Source organism: Pagrus pagrus (assembly GCF_965226575.1).
Source record: "Pagrus pagrus genome assembly, chromosome: 7".
NCBI lineage: Eukaryota > Metazoa > Chordata > Actinopteri > Spariformes > Sparidae > Pagrus > Pagrus pagrus.
The window spans coordinates 13,634,825-13,653,184 of NC_140191.1; the positions used below are offsets into that span (position 1 = coordinate 13,634,825).

Below are 18,360 nucleotides of genomic sequence, written 5' to 3' on the forward strand. Positions count from 1 at the left end.
CTGCACTGAGCTGAGATCAGATCACAAAGTTTGTCTCCACATATATATTCAGACCTCCATCTCCTCCTGTTGAAGATAAATAAACCTAATTTTGTTCCTGAAGAATCCAGCGGGATATTTCAAAATGGGCACCAAACAAATGCATGGAATATTATTTTTACAGCGTCTGGGATTAAACTGTTTAAAGGTGAGTATAAGAAAAAAATAATCTGCAGAATTACTGACTGACTATATCTGTAGAAACAGTGTGGATTTTAGGCCTATTACTCATTTTTCTTTAGCACTACTTTTGGCCCAAACACAGGCCATCATGCAACCGTGCAGGCTAAACTGTTCTCAGTTGATTTATATTTAAAGAGTAAGCTAATCGCAATTTTTAAAGTGTGAAACCAATGCTCTCTTCAACGTTTGTGGGTGTCAAGGATAAATATTTTTAGTGGCCTTGAATTGTTTTTGTAAAATTGTTTTTAACAGTGCGGTCATCAAAAAAGGCCTAAAATCGTGTGAAACTAAACTGCATATAACAAGCCTATCGCAGTTTTAAATAAATAACTGATGGAAAGATGACTCATGAACATCACAGCTGTCTGGAGCCGGTAATGTATGGAGACGCGCGGCGCGGCGCGGCACGGCACGGCGGGGGTTCGGCTGCTCCTCCGCAGTTCAACAGGAGCTCTTAACCCCGGTGCAGCCCGGGTCACCATGTGTCACACAGGCCGTTTCTGTCAGGCACCCCGCGTCTGCTTTGATGTCGCTGCAGATTACGTTTCTCCTGAAAATCATCGGTCATGGACGAACAGTACTCCCACAATAATACGTGGATCACCACCCGCGTCTTTTTGGAGAAGCAACAAACTGTCACGACCGAACAAACTGCAACAGTTTATCATGATAATTTAAAATGCATTCAGTACATTAAAACATATCCCAGATGTAAGTCGGTCCGCCTCACCGCGCTATCCACTGACTCGGCAGATTTCCATGCGCAAAAACGCACAACATAATCCCAGAAATCCGATCTAAAACCTGGTAATTTAGGATTTTATTTGCACCTGAGTCATGCTATCTCTCTTACACCTTTCGTGTTCCACTTAACCTGATTGTTGCGTTTGGAGGCTTCAGCCTAGATTTACAGTTGGAACCCTCCTCCTCTGAAAATCCAATTATTTTACTAAACCCATGACAGCCTCATCTGGCTCCCTGTGAAACTATAAAACTGTGAAGGCTGTGCCAACCAGAGCAGGTTTCTGCTAAAACATAAACCAGCCTGGTTTTGCTGACATTTTCATTTCTACATGTTTATATGACTTTATTTACTTTATCTGGTGTCAAGATTTACATGGATATAAATCACCTTGCAGCACGTTCAGGGATCCAAATCAGCCTTGTATTGTTTCCTTAACCAGTGTGTCAAACAAATAAAACCTATAGAAGCCAGACTATAACAAGGAGGAAAGTATTGATTGAAACTAATAAAAAATAATTTTGTTCTCCTCTCCTCTCCACCTCCCTCCTCTCTCTGCTTTATCTGAACCAGACTGTTTAACATTCTTTCTGTTTTCCTTCTAACTTCAAGAACATTTAGCAATTTCACATCATGGATCTCTCAGGCTCTTTGCCTCCACCTTCCCCATACACCTTCCCTATTATCCCCAATGTCTCCGTGCCCTCCTCCTCTCCCTCCATCTCTGCATCGCCCAGCCTGGCCTCCACAGCTCTCTTCTGCTCCCTCCTCTCTCTCCTCTCCTTGCTGGGCATCACAGGAAACCTGTACACTATGGGCCTCCTCCTGAGGCGCAGGAGAAGCAGGAGAAGGTGTGGAACAGGACCAACCTGCTGCCTGATGAGACTACCTGTACCATCCTGCCTCGCCAACTCCTCCCCTTCCTCCACCCCCATCTCCTCTTCCTCCTCCTCCTCCTCTCTGCACCTCCAGGTGCTGAGCCTTGCTCTGGCTGATCTGCTCTACCTTTTCACCGCTCCCTTCATCGTGTACGACAGCCTGGCGTCCGGCTGGGCCTTCGGTGAGCTGGGCTGCCGCCTCCTCCTGAGTCTCGACCTCCTCACCATGCATGCCTCCATCTTCACCCTCACCGCAATGAGTCTGGACCGCTACCGGGCTGTGGCCCATCCCCTGCACACCTCCTCCTCCAACTCCTCCGGCCTGCTACGTGTAGGCCTGGCCTGGGGGCTGGCTGTGGCTCTTAGCCTGCCCATGATGATCACACTGCACCTGGAGGACGGGGACAACCAGGAGGGCCAGCTGTGTGTGCCGGCGTGGGACGAGCAGAGCTCTAAGGCCTATCTGAGCGTGCTCTTCTGCACCAGCATTCTCGGCCCTGGGCTAGCCATCGGAGCACTTTATGCTACACTAGGCAGGCTTTACTGGGTGTCTCAGACCAAGCCAGCCTGGGCCAGTGGGAGCAGCACCGCCTGTCCTCCCCGTGCCCCCAAACCCAAAGTCCTGCTCCTCATCCTTGGTATTGTCCTGGCCTTCTGGGCCTGCTTCCTCCCGTTCTGGATCTGGCAGCTGCTGCCCCTCTACCAGCCCGACATGTTGCGGACAGTACCAGTAGGGACACAGGTGACAGTGAATCGTATCCTCACAGGGCTGACGTATGGAAACTCCTGTGTGAATCCTTTCTTCTACACGTTATTGACTGGAAAACAACGACGCAACCGGCAGACGCTGACATCAGCAAATCAGCTCTGCCGTAAGAGCAGTCCACTGCAGTAGTGTGTGTGTATGTGTGTGTCTCTCTAACAGTAGAGACAGAAATGTGAGGGTGTACACATACGTCATGTGTGAAATGATACTGAATATGAATGTTTTATGAGTTCCCTAAACACCAAAGACCATTGATTCATCCTTAGACTGCAAACTAAGGAAATACTAAGCGAATGATAGCACTTTGTAATAATGCTTTGTGAAAGAATATTTCCTCTGAGGAGACAATCAAAGACAAGTCACCTAATTAATGCTTTATCTGCACACTTTGTCCAAATCAAATACTGTGTCTTTAATTGCTGTAGTAGCCAAGTTTACATGATGATAATGTCTATGCAGCTATGGCTGACTACATGTGGTCACTACAGTAATTAACTGTAAAAGTTATTCACCCAATCAACAGATTTAGTAACACAACGTTTTATTTAGTTATCAGGATTATTCCTTCTTTACTGTATTGTTGTACAGAAATATTAGCAGAGTCTATGTTGCATGTTGCGCATGCACAAACATTTCCAGTAAAACCCTGATGCACTTCTGCTTGTTTTCAGAGAACTATCAAAGAAAATGTTTGTTTTTGAATGACTGGTTGTAACTGGTCAGGACCTTGTTGGGACATTTTTCTGAGACATTGTTTGTTGACTTAATGAATGATGTCTGAGCGGGTCAACAGTCTTTTGTTTGCTTTCCCTGAACCCTGACATATCTAAAACAACTGACTTTTTTTTTTTACAATCACAACCTGCATGTTGGGTTTGAAAATGTACTTATTACTTTGAATCATGCAATGCTTTGCATGGCCTCAACTGGTGTTGATTGTAACTGATGTTTCTATTGATGCATAATATATAGCCTTGAATAAAGAGAGTGCTTTCTGTAATTTGCTGTGTGATTTGGATCTTTAACTGGGGAATAAGGCCTTGTTATAGATAACAATAACACGAGAGAGAGAAGACAAACCTGAGAAATAACAATGAAAAGAGACAGGAGGGGGAAGAAATGTGCCTAGTTGAAAAAAAATCCTCGAGTCGAAGTCATACTTTTGTTTGTGTGTCTTTGTCAGCATGTCAGTGACTTTAGGTCTTCCCCGCTCTTGTGTATAAGCTCCCTGGCTGGTGTTTCTGTGTCTCCCTGTAGCAACGGCCTGTCTCTGTCTGTCCGACTCAAAGGCTGCACTGTACTCTATCGCAAAGCCTGCTGCTCTTTGACGCAGATGAGCAAATATTGTTGTTCGACAGAAAGGAGTAAGGATGGGGATGGGGATGGGGATGATGGGGGTGGGCTGGAATTGCATGAACATGGTGATTTGGTCAGAAACATGGAGTTGTTTAGGGGGGTGGCGCCCTCGTGACATGAGGGTCGACCATGTGATTGTAAGGTCCCTGGTTCAAGTCCGGCAGGGGACTATTGGTGCATATCATCTTTGTCTGCGCTCTGAAGTGATGCCATTTTCTGAACGTACTTGCATTTACTCACTTAGTCATTCTATTTACATTAGGATTACTGGTGATTATTTATCGAAAATATTTTGTTAAAGTATCAACAGTCATCTTTTTAATAAAGTGTTATTGAAAAGATTTCAAAATATTGGGATATATATGGTGTACCTAAAAATATCTCAGTGTTATTTTAAGGCCATATCGCCCAGCCCGAAGCAAATCCTTAGAAATGAATAAACAAATGGAGGAATTTTTTTTGTCAAATATAAATGTAATCTTCTGGACACTAACCCTCTTCTGTATAAAAAGAAACACCTGGACATACTTGTAGAGTTTTGCCAATTTTGACCTTATTCTTTCAGCCAGTGTAAAATATTATATACCATAAAATTTAGGGGAACCTGGCCTTTCTTTAGTTTTGATGCAATCTTACAATCTGAGACAACTTCTAACAAAATAAACCATATACAATTTTTCCCATTAAGGCAAAAATTACATTGAATCCTCTCATTAAAAACAGCCATGCTGTCCTCTAAGGAAAGAGATCCTAAATAATATTCCAGACCTCTGTGTAATTTCGACACAAAGCTTGGGGAGGGCAGATGAAGAAGTGGCACTGTTCCTGTCTCAAGTGACATATCTGGATAATGCTGTTTTTCTTTATCCACCCAAATCACACAGAAGGACCATTAAACCCTGCTAAGTGTGGTTAACTGTGTTTTGACTTCAGTAACTTCTGAGAGAACATAATCCCCAAGTAATGTGAATGATTTCATGTTAAATGCAATGTAAAATGAAACTTGAATCATATGAGGAAAGCAAACTTATAGTTTGGGTTTATTTATGTGCACATTAAGCGCATACATGTAAGAGCATTAACTGAGGAAACGAAAACCTGAGGGCTGCAGGAGAAGCCACTAAGAACCGCAGGGCTTTACTGCATTGGTAATACCAACAGGTTGTGGAGACACATACCAAAAGCATTTGTCAAGGGAGCGCGTGCGTTTCACGGCACGGTGATGCCATTATTTCTGAGGCTGTAGGGCCCTTCTGTAGTCTACGCTGCCTTCCATGTGTTTCCATTTACCTGGCACGGCTACCTCTGAGCATAACGTTCCCACTGCAGTTATTACCCGGAGCCCTGTGCGGTCACACCGCAGGGGGGCGCTTCTGTTGTGAAGTTAATGCAATATCCATCCACCTTTCACAGACAACTGAGGCCCTCTCAGCACATTTGTCCATTTAAATGGAATTTTTTGCAGACAAAGAGCCAGCTCCATATACATTTGAAATCACAAGCCCTCATATGAGACTTGGTGATTTTTGGACCCCTGGGTCACCGAAATGACAGAAGATGGAGAGTGTAGCTTGTGTAAAGATAAACCTTTCCAAAAAAGACACTTAGCAGCAGAGTGGATATTAAAGCACAGAGCGCTTGTTGTTTAATTTTCTGAGTCTGCAGAGTGGACAGGTTTTAGGTGTCTGCATACTCTAAAACTCAATATATCAGATGATTAAGTCCTCCCTCAGGTCTGCGGGGATGACTGAGTGTTTGATAAACTTCAAATACATGGTGTTTGGTCAACCCAACCCACTGGATGGAAAATATTGTCTCAGTTGGCAGGCTGGCCGATCTATAAACTTAGTGTTGTTTGTGTTGGTAGTTGCCAACACCGGCCGACTCGCTCCAACCATAACTTTTGTCCTCCTGTGCTACAGAAGCTTTTGATTTCATCCTTAGATTGCAGGCAGTGTCCTCCTCATCCTCCTCTTTAGTCCTCAGGGGCAGACGCAAGCACAAATGTTTTCTTTTGGGAGCGTCGCTCGGGTCTACCTGAGGATTTCATAAATCCAGCACATGTCCGTTTTCCTGGAAACACCAAGCATCTTTCCATCCCAGCAGCACCCCTCGCCCCGCCCGGCAGGCTCTCCTCTTGACCAGTGTTTGAGGCTGCTGCAGGTGCCCCTCCCCTGGGCAGCCCGCTCAGGAAAGCACCCCACTGTGTAGACGAGACGAGGCCACAGCCCGCGCCAAATTCACGCTGTGAGGTGTATAAGAGGCTCCCATTCTCTCCAGACATACACAAAAAAGATTCCCTTCGCACTCCTCCTCTGCCTGCCCTCCACTAAAATTCAATCTTCCATCTGTTTTCCCTCTCTCAATCACTTTTTGTCCCCTCTGCACTCTCTGCCTTGCCTACACTCTCATTCCTCTGCAAGGTCTCACCTTATACGACAGTAATGTTTATAAGTTTAATAAAAAATAAATTGAATAAAAACTCCAGTCACACCAGAATGTCCCAGAATCAACATTGCTTTCCTCAAGTTCCAGCTTTCAACATCTGTAACATTACATCAGCTTAAATCAAACACACTGACTCAAGTTTTATGATACCCGCACATGTAGTCAACACAGTATTAAAAAAAAACAGTTTGTAATCGCTGGTTTGACAGCAAACACTGAAACCTGGGCGCTCACAGTGTTTCTTTGTTCGACCCATGGCAACCCCACCATGAGGCGCCCTCCTCCCCATCACGTCCCCCTGACTTCACACCTCTGTGTCAGCCGCCAGGATCAGGCGAGACCCAGGACTGCGTGCCTTGAAGGCCGGAGGTTACATCAACCGACATACACATTACGGTTCGCACTTGGGCTCTTACTAGGAAAGACAGTAAATATGGCACGTCTGCCTCTCTCTCTCCTTCTCCCTCTCGCTGCGTTTCACCTTTTCTCTGTTCTCCTCCTCCTCCTCATGGCACACTGCCCGTAAACAGCCAACGCTGTCAACCCAGGCGTCAAGGCTCCCCTGACCTCTGACCTTTTGACACTTTACTCATCTGAACCCCATGGTTTGTCCATGGCTGAGGAGGGACATGATGCATGTCCGTGACACTGCTCCATAGTTGAAAAGCCTGTGTAACCTATTATGAATCAACCTTAAAGCATAAGTGAATAAGCCATTTTACAGGAAGTTAATTTGTAACGATTGGTGTAACAGTCCTTTAGTTGTTGCAGGAATCTTTAAGGCAAAAATAAGGTTTGGCAGTGTTTAAAACCAAACCAAGTTTCATCATTCAAAGTGTCATCACCAATGATTGCCTTGCCTATATTGTCTATCATACTCATTAAACTTATTTAAACTGATGGACTTTTTTAACCATTTTCTTTTCGTACAAATGATTAATTAGATAAACAAGAGCATAAAATGCACATTAATCAATAATTAAATGAACTATTAGTCATATATACGAATACCAATAGACTATTTTTAAGATCTTCCCAAAGGACAACCTGCTTTCTATACCAACAGTGTATTTTAAACAAAGAAATGGCAGCTACAAGTGATTCCATTCAGAAATGTCAAAATAAAAGGTTAAATTTGAGATATTGAAGTTATGGCCTCATATATAAACTGGATCGGTCCAACAGACCAAAAAACCCCCAAAAAACTGCTTCTATGTCACATCATTTTCTGAGAGTGAAGATTGAAGAGTGAACAGTATGGTGTTTAGGTGACAGAATTAGAGCGCCACCTGCAGATAAATGTGAGAACAAAGACTTCATATCTGAAACCAAATCATTACTTTCCCTTCTTTGGTAGATTACAGTTTAGACATTTGTCGCATCACATTTCTCCCTTTATCTTCCTCACATCTCTGACAGTGAAGAATAACAGATCATTTTAAATGACTAGTTTTCAATTCAATGTATTGCAAACATTACTTAATCTGTTTTTGTGAGTGTTGCACATGATGCAGTGCAAATGAATATCTACTTGTTGTTCAGGCTCATGATTATATTCTGACAATATACTTGTAATATGTGTTCATGGGTAGCAGCAATGCAGCACCACAGACTGAGCATCACGCTGGTAACAGCTATAAAATGGCTGCACGTGTTCCTCGCTAAACAACATGTTCTTCCTCTTGTCTGTCTTTGTACCGACTGAACTTCCAGCTTGGGTGGCTCAGTAACTGACCCATCCCAGTAACAGTGTCCCCAGAGGGGAGGACACCTCCCGTCCTGAGGGCTCAGCACTGCTGAACAATCTCTGTTCACACAGTAGCTATTGATATGAACAGTTTTTAGCTATTAAAACTCACCAGTCCTTGTATCAAAAATTCATAATACTTAACAACTTATACTACAAAACACTGTCGCCCAAGGGAATCTTTGGTTCTTTTTTCAAGTCAAAGGTAAATTTGTTAATACCTTAAATTTGCCTTAATATTCACTGAAAATGTCTCCACGGTTGTAAAATCACATTTCTTAAGTCAGCTGTTTCAGTAAAAACATAATTGCAAACCTTAAGAAGTTTTTGATTGCTGTACAAGAAATGAAAATAATCCATTACTTCCACTCTTGAACTAGAAAGCAAAGTAAAAATAACTAATCTATCCTAATAGATGAGCACAAACAAAGCCAGTGATGTGATTGAAATCCAATACAAAGCCTTTGAAAACAAGCCATTTCCTCTTACGTGCACACCTCGATCCTAATCAAACTCCAGAAAGCGGAGTTTTTCATACTGTTTTCAACACCCTGCATCAGCGAACAAAAGAAATTCAACTAGGGCTGCTGGTTGTTCAATCTATTGATCCATGTCGCCCCCACGCAGCGTTCTCGCCTTCCACAGTAACCTGCACCTCCTGGCTATGTCTCTGAGCTCCTGGGTGGTCAGTAACTGAACACCTGTACCTGCCAGAGTGACTCTCGGTAACCCAGTACATCTGAACAGCCTGGGAGCCGGCAGGCATGATGCTGTGGTCTGTCTGTAGGATGCTGACTTCATCCTCCACCAGGAACAAAGCCTTGAGGACCAAACAGGACCTTTAGCTCATCACAAAAACACTGAATGCCTACAGATCTCACATCCTTCAACCAAGTTCAGTTTGAAAGCTTGAGGGGGATTTCAGTTTATAATGTATTTGCACAAAATACAATCATGTCACTAACGAGTCAAAATGCAATTAAAGCCAGCAGGACAAAGATGTGTAACTGAGGCAGGATATTTTACAGTTTAATAATAAACTTTATTGTCTAAAATGACATCAGGAAACTGAAACAGTAAACTTGACTGAGAATTGAATGATTATTGGTTACCCCAAGCATCTTTTTCTGCATTATACTCTCTAAAAAGAAAGTTTACATATCGTGCAACAAATACATGACATCAATTTATCTCCAGATATCTCCGTCTGGCTCTAATCAAGATGCGATGACAGACTTTCCAGAAACATTAAATATATGGATGACAATTTGTTATTTTTGGCAGTTTTTCTATAATTTATGTTCTAACTATGCTAACAAGCTCAATTTTACACAAAGACATCCATCTTCCTGTGATTACTTCATGAATTTCTTTGAGAAAGACATTGTAGGGTCCCTTTTAAATAGTTTTTTTAAAGTTGTGTATAATTTACACATTTTGTTGCCTATATTAGGTACAAAAGCAAATATTTAACCACATTACAGTCAAAGGGAATACTCTAAAACATAAAAAATGCTATGACATCATAGGGTCAATTTAGTTAAATGCTAGCTTGCATATGTTAGCATTAAAAAAATTACACAAAGGGTCAAACCCCTCTGTCCTAAACTTGTAAAAGTTAAATGAGACATTCATGTGTGCAGTTCACATGCTTAGACAGACGTTTTAAGGAGCAGGTGGTGTAATAGTTCACACTTACCTTGAAGCATGTGCTGCAGCTGAAGGCTCTCTCCTCCACTGGAGAGACTTTGATGCCTCCTCCGGAGAAACCCACTCAAGGGCGGCAAGGAGGTGCTGACAGGCGGTACAGGTGAGGTAGTAGCCTCACACCTGAACCTGTTTTAATGCTCAGAGGAGAAGTGTGCTGGTATCTGGCGCCCCCATGTGTGTGAGAGAGCATAACTGCCGGCAAACAGCGTCAACCGGAGGCGGAAACGGAGCTGTATGTAGCTGCAGTGGCTACTGTGGCTACCGTGGCTAGCAGCCAGCACAGCCTCCCGACGACACTGTGCAGCAGCCAAAACACAGTTATTTCGCATTTATTTTGCACTGAGAGGAAAAAAATCGCTTGACGGGAAATTGATGTCATATTGTGGAACCCAAAACGGCGGGTGAGTGTGTAAAAATGGGCTGTTTTTCTATATTTTTCTGTGGTATTTGACCCGCCGTCCGGATGCTTTCAGTTAGCCTCCTAGCTAGCTAACGGTAGTTTACATAATCATGGCGGAGTGTTGTCTGGCTGCCGCTGCTGCGCTCTGGTTCATGCTAGCTCTGCTTTATATAGTTGCAGATTATGTAAGGTGTTTCCAAAGACTGCATGCGGGTTTTCAGTGTGCATGTACTGTAATGATCACATAAGAGCGAACACACATAGTCTCTCCTCTTGGTCAGTTTCCAAAACATCAACAATACTGTAGCAGTTGTAAGGGTGACTTAGGTTATACCAACAAAGTCCAAGTATAGGTTAGTTCTCTTCTCCTTTCTTCTCTACAGTCATTATTTTATTTTCCTGTCATGTTTTTCTGTCCTCACAGCCGCCGCAGCAAATGGGACCAGCCCGGCCCCGGCTCTGGTGGGATGGGGGAGGCTGAGGCTGCACCCACCGGGGCTCTGGATGCTGCAGCTGCTGTGGCTGCCAAGATTAATGCCATGTTGGTAGCCAAGGGCAAACTCAAACCCTCGCAGATTGGCACCCCGGGCCCCCCAGATAAGGTATTTAGGAGCATCACATTAGATGCCTGGTGGTTAGTCTCTACACAATCCAACTATCAGTGCAACATCTGACAAATTAATACACAACATGCACCATCAACCAATGAATCACTCACTGTTTTTATACTGTTTTGCTTTATTTTACTATACACCCTTGTTGCCTTTCCATTTTGTTATATTGTCTGTGTCTCATGTACATACAGGTATAGATAGTGTTTATACAAATGCACCTTATCACTACTGTCATTTTCATACTTTGTACTTGTACAACCGGAGTGACAATAAACACTCCGGCTGTTCATTGTCACTCCGGTTGTACAAGTACAGAACTGATACAAATCGTATCCGCTCTGACGCAGGGCCATTATACTATGTTTGGAGGGCAACTATCAACAGTAGTCAACACAATCAGTACGCATCAGCCTGAAAGGATACAGTACATAGTGACGTCACGTAACACATAACATACAGGAGGTCATCATAAAGACAGTGAGAAATAAAAAATGAAATAAATATGATAAAGCTCTAAGAGTGTATCAGTCCTTTGTGTAGTGCAATAGCAACTAAAGCTACAGCTTGTTCAGGAACCCAACCGCTGATGGAACTAATGATCTCGGATATCTGTTTGATTTGGCTCTCCTAGGTAAAGTATACCTCCTCCCTGATGGCAGGAGTCGAAACTCTGCATGGAGAGGGTGACGAGGGTCTGCCAAAATGGCCTTTGCCCTAGAGGCTCTGGTTCAATAAACAGGACAAGGCAGTTTAATAAGTCTAAATCACCCAAGCATCTTATTTTTCCTCAAAAGTACATCTTTAACTGAATTATAGTTTGTATTATAAAAAATCGTTATTGCAGTAAACACCAAATGTTAGTATAGTCTCTGGCCCCAATTAATCTGGAGTGACACACACTTCATCTCTCTCCCTGCTCTCTCAGGTTATAGGTGTTGGGAAGCCTCCAATGCCAGCAAAGGCCAAGGATGACCTGGTCGTAGCTGAGGTTGAGATCAACGACGTCCCAATCACCTGTAGAAACCTCCTGACGCGCGGACAAACGCAGGATGAGGTCAGTATCAATGTGGACGATGATATCTCTCAGAATTCAGGTTATTGGTAGCTATTTGTTGATATGCACTCTCCAACACTTTGTTTGTCTGCAGATCAGTAAAGTGAGCGGTGCTGCTGTTTCAACCAGAGGCCGATACATGACTGGAGAAGAGAAGGGGAAAGCGCTTCCAGGGTGAATTCTCGCGCCCTTTTACTGTGGACAACTGATCTTAAAAACCTGCTGTGTAATTATTTCATGTTGACACAACCCCTCTGCTCTTCCCACGCAGGGATCGACCTCTGTACCTGCACGTCCAAGGACAGACTAGGGAGCTCGTTGACAGTCAGTACTTCAGTCAGTCATGAATGGATGTCTTCATATATCTTGTCATGACTGACGGTTTCTTTCCCGTGTTCTCCAGGGGCAGTTAATAGAATCAAAGAGATCATCACCAACGGTGTGGTGAAGGCTGCGACTGCCTCATCTTCTTCTTCGACCTTCTCCCCTAGTGGAGCTTCTGTCACAATTTACCAGCAGCACAACCCACCCCCTCCATCACTGCCCCCGATGACCCACCACAAACCACACTTTCAGTCCGGGGTATGAAAGTTTCCTTTTGTCTTTTTATATCCCACAAACTAATGCTGCGTTCCAGACAACTAGGAACATGACCATGTCCGACCTCCGGCTAGTAAAAGTACAATTGAAAATCACTCGATAGAAACTGGAGGCAAATCCATGAACCCCGTCCTCATGAAGCAGCAGTTGTGTTACATTGCACAACAATGGGTGTTGTTGTCACGCAACAACGAGGGGTGCAGGATGTATTTGTTGACTACAGTATTTGTACGAGGTTCGGGATGAATATTCAGATACTTTTCTGAGTGTAAATGTGCCGAGAAATATAATATAGGCCATTTAATGGCATCTTTTACCTCATAACTGGTGGATGGTTTTAATGACCTAGACTAATGTAGTTAAATGTTTGTCCTTATGTTGTGTTTCCTTTTCTTAGATGCATTATGTTCAAGATAAAGTCTTTGTAGGCCTGGAGCACGCAATCCCAGGGTTTGTTGTCAAAGAGCGGGTGGAGGGCCCTGGCTGTTCGTACCTGCAGCATATCCAGGCTGAAACTGGAGCCAAAGTTTTCCTCAGAGGAAAAGGATCGGGCTGTTTAGAGCCTGCGTCTGGACGAGAGGCCTTTGAACCCATGTACATCTATATCAGGTGGATGCTGTCCAATGAATTATGAAAGATTATGAACTATGAAGCATGTCAGAATTCCTGCTTGAGCAACTGGCTTTGTAGCATTGTGGAAACACCAGAACTAATTGCAGTCTGCTCTCTCTCCAGTCATCCTAAACCAGAAGGGCTTGCAGCTGCAAAAACCTTGTGTGAGAACTTGCTTCAGACGGTAAGTTATTTCCTGTTACTGTCAAATAAGAAACCACGATACTGATACTTGACTCCAGCTCTTTGCCTTTCCATTCCCAGTACAACTGACACTCCGGTATAAGTTAAAATTACGAATGTGCACTTTTCCACTATGGAAGCTTTTGACCTTTGTTAGAGGAAGAGACAGATCACTGACCATGATAGTTGGCTGTGTAGGGCTTAGTTATTGCAACTGTTTGGAGATTTGGCACAGGGTTAAAGAGAATGTCCCAGGGATGTACTCCAGCTTGCCTAATTAAATTCCTAGCCATGTGTAATCTATCATTGATTGATCACTAATATCCCTGTTGGCCTCTACTGACATTTCCAAATGTTGTGACTCTCTCAAACAGAAATGATTGTCATTACCAGCCTGTTGTTGCCACTCTGGCAAACAAAGCTTGAAGTTGATGTGAAAAAATTAACATGCACTTCCTTTTGGTATGAGCAGTGTGATTGAGCTTTGAGATGAGATAAAACTTATCTGCAGTCACAAAGCGGTCGATAGTGGTGTTTTTTGATACCACAAATGTAGACCACAAGTTTGAGTTGCACTTTGTTCACACGCAGCTTTCTGCTCTAAAGGGAGGTATTACTGATAGCTATTGTTTCATTTGTATTGAAGCTAAGTAGGTGTGTGACAGAGTTTTCACATTATTTTCTTCCGAAATATAGTGATGTTACTTTTCTGTTTTGCTGTTGTCTTATGATTATCAATAAATCATGTGTTAGTTCTTAAAACACTAAAAAGCCTTATGTGGAATGTTTGTTTGTCTCTAGGTCCATGCAGAGTACTCTCGCTTCCTCAATCAAATGAGCACAATGATGCCAACACAACAAGGTAAAATATAGCTGGTTGTCTCTCTATGGTTTAGATTTATCACTTAACATACTAACATACTCAGTCAGATTGAAAGAGCCTGACTTGATCTGTTTCCTCTCCCTCCTACAGGTTTTGCACAGCCCCCAGTGGTGAACGGGATGCCTCCGCAGCCTCCGTACTACCACCCTGCTGGTTATCAGCCAGGCTACCCAATGCCCGTACCACCACCTCAGCCCCAACCTCTCCCTCCACCTTACACAGTCCCACCTCCTATACCTCCCGCAGCACCTGCAGGTGTGCCTCCTCAGTACCCCCTCCCCCCTGCCCACACCCCTGCTCCTGCTCCTACCCCCATTCCAGCTCCTGCTCCAGCTCCAGTTCTTGCCCCTGCACCTGCTCCTGCTCCTGCTCCAGGCACCATGCCACAGGTAACAACCGCGCCACAAAGTCCTCTATTAATGAAAGACGTAAAGCATAATAGTTCCTTCTGTGAAACAAGAAACAAATTTGGACTTTGTCTTCACCACTTGTATAGAGTTCAAGTTTGTCACAATGCCAGCATTTAAAAATTCGATACAATACTAGTATAAAAAACAAAACTTGATAGCTTTTCGATACCACAGCATACCAAAAGTCAGATGCACACAAAATAGGAGAATTTATTCAAATTTTTTACTAACAACCTGTACAGAACTTGTCAAGAATAAGTCACTTTTTTGTGTTTTCTATAGCGCCAGTCATTTTGTTTCTATTAAATGCATCATATGGTTTTAAGCATGTGGTGTTTTAATAAAGCATCGATTGTTTTGACAACCATAATAGCTTGCAAAGCAATAATACTTGCAATAATGTGAATTATTGTAGTTTTCTCCTTCTCTGCAGACTCTTCCTCCAGTACCTTTTCCTCCATCCGCTGCAGTGCCACCCAAAGCTCCACCTTCTGCCACCCCAGCCAACCCACCGCAGAAAAGACGCTTCACAGAGGAGGTCCCAGACGAGAGGAACAGCGGCCTGCTCGGATACCAGGTGATAAACAGCTCCTCCACCGTTACAGATTATCGTTCTATACTGATCTTTTATCGCCCTTCTTTACTTTTCTCCACCTTAGTCCCCCTTGTTATATCCACATCGAGTACAGTTTGTGTGAGTGTGTGTTGAATTTCATCAGCCAATCATATGCATTTCTGTCAATAGCTGTTCTGTTAATTCATTGTCTGTGATTTTTCTATCACCATGTCATCCACCTTCTGTAAGTGTTTTATGTACACTGTTTGAGATAGCATGGCCTGTTTCCTGTTGTGTTCACTTACAGTTTTCCTGTCTTTCTACTGATAATATGGAGTATCAAAAAAGGTATTATTCTTACTGATCAGCCTCAAGTGTCTTTCATAGAGGCTGGAAAAAATGTCAGTGTAATCAGACTTGTGGTAAGATATTCACAGTGACAGATTATTTCACTTTGATGCTGGTGTAGTAATAAGTTATATATTTTTTTAATTAAATAATATCCTATGTACAAACAACATGGCTCAAAGATCCTTTTTATAAGACCAATGGGATCAGATGCATTAAAAAAACATGAAACAGACGTTTTGCTTCGCTTGCGGAGCTTTGACATCATATCCAGGTGGTGAATGCGCCACACAAAACGCAAATGTCCGGTGGTAATTTCTAAATTACATGAGATCAGCTGGTAATACTAGTCCCGTGTGAATAGGGCTTAAGAATGTTATTAACCAGTTAAACATCTTTGCTATCGTGCATTATCTGTAAACAGTGTCCTTTTTAGAAAAGATGAAACAATTTTGAAACTTTGGTCAAAGCCAGTCATGGACATGTAGCCAGAAAGGTTCAGGATACACACACTGGAAAAATAAATGATCAGTCGTTTCAGTATCATCACAAAATAAACAATTATTAGTTTCAATTCCAAGTCATTTAAAATATTTTAAATTGATTTATTTTGCTTTGGGAGTTAATGGAAAATTGAGATTGATAGATTATAAGATTTTAATAGTTATTTTCCAGTTATTAGTCGTATTAAAGTGACAGGACAGGGTTTAGTTGAGGATCTCTGCTAATCAGGCCTGTGTGTTTTTCTGCTCATAGCATGGACCCATTCATATGACTAATTTAGGTGCAGGCTTCCCAGTGGGCAGCCCGGAGACCACAGGACCCCCACCACCGAGTTCCTCTGGCCCACCGAGTGAGAGGGACAGGTACGCATAGTTTTGGTGTAGTAGTTTACAGTTAATTAATTTAAAAGTGATTAATGGTGTTCAGGGGTCAGTTGTTAGCTGACACATCTCTCTTTGTCTTCTGCAGTAGGCAGCTAATGCCTCCACCCCCGCTGCCTGTGAATGGAGTGAGACCCAAGATGGAGGAGAGAAGGGTACCGCAATGCGCCGTGGGTAAGGGCATTATCCCGTGGATTGACAAAATCCCTGCCCAAATCCAAATCCACACGTCCTGAATGTGGACTCTGCCCCTTTATAAGCTCAGCCTGGATCTGTTCACAGCCTTAAAGTAGAGCTGCAAAGAGTAAAATGTAAATCCTGTCCCGGACCACTGGACCATGTCTAACTGTCTGGAGTTTACTTGAGACCTATATCTGTTACATGAAGCCCCAGAAGATGTATTATGACACCTAGTTGGCCTAAAATCTGGATTTGAATAATAGGGCCCCTCGTTTCTGTGACAGATTAGATTAATGAAGCGTTACACACTCTCATACTCAGCCTCAAACTGGCCCTTATGCTTCTTATGATTCTTACAGGATTCTGCTGCTGTGACTAGAAATCTCCAGATAGTGAGATGGAGCTATGACCTGACATCTTTTATGCATTGTTAAGTCCTTTTTTATAAAGAAGTCTGATTTGTCGAGTCCACCTTACCGTCCCGTTCTGATGACATCATCAGTCTGGTGTATCTGTTTATTGTTTTGCTTTCCTCACTAACGAGAATCTCTCCTGTTTTTGTGTTTTTCTCTTTTTCTCTGTGTTTTTCTTCTCTTCCATGTATCTCTGGGGCGATGCTGGATTCTGATTGGGGGTGGGGCACGACTCGTCCCTGTGATGCCGTCCTTCCTCTCGATTGGACGGCCCAAACACTGTCGCTCCCCACCAACCAATGGCTGCTTTCGAATGGCTGCCCCCCTTCTCTACTCTGCTGACAAACTATGATTTAAATCTATTAACTATTTGTTTCTCCCACAATGTGTTTGGATTAATGAATTTGTGCTGCTGCTGTTTTTGTGTATGTTTTTCTCTCCCCATATTTCTCTCCCTCCCTCCCCCACATGTGCCTCCCCTCTCCTCCTTTCAGAACCCACAGTGAAGAGATTGAAAACTGGTTTGGTGTCGTACACAGGCGACTCCTCGGATGAAGAGGAAGACCACTCAACCTCCAAAGCCTCAGGGCCAGGTAACCCTGGGGCAGTTCCCCCTACCTCCACCTCCTCAGGCTGGACACAGGGCTATCGCTGCCCTCCTCCACCACCCCCGCGTGCTAAAACACAGCCACAGCCGCAGTCTATGCCTTTCTGGATGGCACCCTAAAACAGGAAAATCTCCCTCAATGCTTTGTGCCGAAGTCTTACGGGATGTTCACCCAAACTGAGCCTGTCTTCTTCCATCACTCATGTCCCGCTCATCACATGGATGACTCTTAACAGCTACATGTTGGTTGCATTTTAGTACTTGGGTCTGCATAGACATACTAATACTTGATTTTTTGGTGCACACATTATAGTTTGAAGATGAACATTTGAAGGACTGATATTCCAAACTATTTTGTGGATGTAAAGACGATCAGATGAGCGATTTTCTGCCTCCAGTTTTATTTGGAACGGAATAAAATCACATGCCAGGTGAAGTGTTTGAATATAGTGTCATTGTAAAAACAATCTCACAAGCAAAGATGTTGTACATCACTTCTTTAAATTTTTTCCCCAAAAACAGCTTTTCCTACTTTGTCTCACCCCCTTTTCTTTCCTTTCTGCCTGTCGGTGATATCATCCTTTTCTATTATGGTCTTTTTGTACAGATCATATTGGACTAACATGTAGTAAACCTATTGAATTTATTTCATGCTTTTATGAAATAAATAAACTTAATTTATTGCAGTGTTTGAGCTTGTGACTCTTTAATTAATGTGTATTTTCCTTATTAAAGTCTGTTCTGCCA

General features: G+C 43.1%; 3 protein-coding genes across 5 annotated transcripts in view; 2 read left to right on the forward strand and 1 right to left on the reverse strand.

Moving 5' to 3' along the window:
• The window catches only part of kcnj14 (potassium inwardly rectifying channel subfamily J member 14), a 38,048-nt gene extending 28,080 nt beyond the window's left edge, over positions 1–9,968 (reverse strand). The window contains exons 1-2 of one of the 2 annotated variants that reach the window (XM_084358182.1): positions 9,859–9,968; positions 8,867–8,979 (exon numbers count right to left, since the gene is read on the reverse strand). The gene's annotated coding sequence lies outside the window, so the exon portion shown is untranslated. The remainder of the gene's footprint in view (positions 1–8,866; positions 8,980–9,858) is intronic. The other variant, XM_084358183.1, reaches the window with a different exon arrangement.
• On the forward strand, positions 60–3,602 carry uts2r3 (urotensin-2 receptor 3). Its single transcript, XM_084358188.1, has 2 exons — positions 60–187; positions 1,538–3,602. Exon 2 carries the CDS (start codon positions 1,598–1,600, stop codon positions 2,735–2,737), a length of 1,140 nt encoding a protein of 379 aa, XP_084214314.1. The 5' UTR covers positions 60–187; positions 1,538–1,597; the 3' UTR covers positions 2,738–3,602.
• Positions 9,969–10,112: 144 nt separating the features above from the next.
• khdc4 (KH domain containing 4, pre-mRNA splicing factor) lies at positions 10,113–18,302 on the forward strand. Of its 2 annotated transcripts, none has more exons than XM_084358171.1 (14): positions 10,113–10,270; positions 10,694–10,871; positions 11,809–11,937; positions 12,032–12,111; positions 12,209–12,261; positions 12,341–12,519; positions 12,935–13,146; positions 13,273–13,333; positions 14,134–14,194; positions 14,306–14,604; positions 15,041–15,202; positions 16,286–16,395; positions 16,502–16,587; positions 17,501–18,302. In XM_084358171.1, the coding sequence occupies exons 1-14, from the start codon at positions 10,242–10,244 to the stop codon at positions 17,731–17,733; spliced, it is 1,872 nt and encodes a 623-aa protein (XP_084214297.1). In that variant the 5' UTR covers positions 10,113–10,241; the 3' UTR covers positions 17,734–18,302. The 2 variants fall into 2 exon arrangements, with proteins under 2 accessions (XP_084214297.1, XP_084214298.1); XM_084358172.1 differs by having other exon boundaries at positions 10,114–10,270; positions 15,059–15,202.
• The last annotated feature ends 58 nt before the right edge of the window (positions 18,303–18,360 follow it).

What these genes read in the sequence shown, in the direction of transcription:
- uts2r3 (XM_084358188.1), top strand. Translation starts at nt 1,598, where the DNA reads ATGGATCTCTCAGGCTCTTTGCCTCCACCTTCCCCATACACCTTCCCT.
- khdc4 (XM_084358171.1), top strand. Translation starts at nt 10,242, where the DNA reads ATGTCATATTGTGGAACCCAAAACGGCGG. An exon ending in AACCACACTTTCAGTCCGGG is followed by an intron (nt 12,520 to 12,934) that starts GTATGAAAGTTT and finishes TCCTTTTCTTAG; the next exon opens with ATGCATTATGTTCAAGATAA. An exon ending in GCGGCCTGCTCGGATACCAG is followed by an intron (nt 15,203 to 16,285) that starts GTGATAAACAGC and finishes TTCTGCTCATAG; the next exon opens with CATGGACCCATTCATATGAC.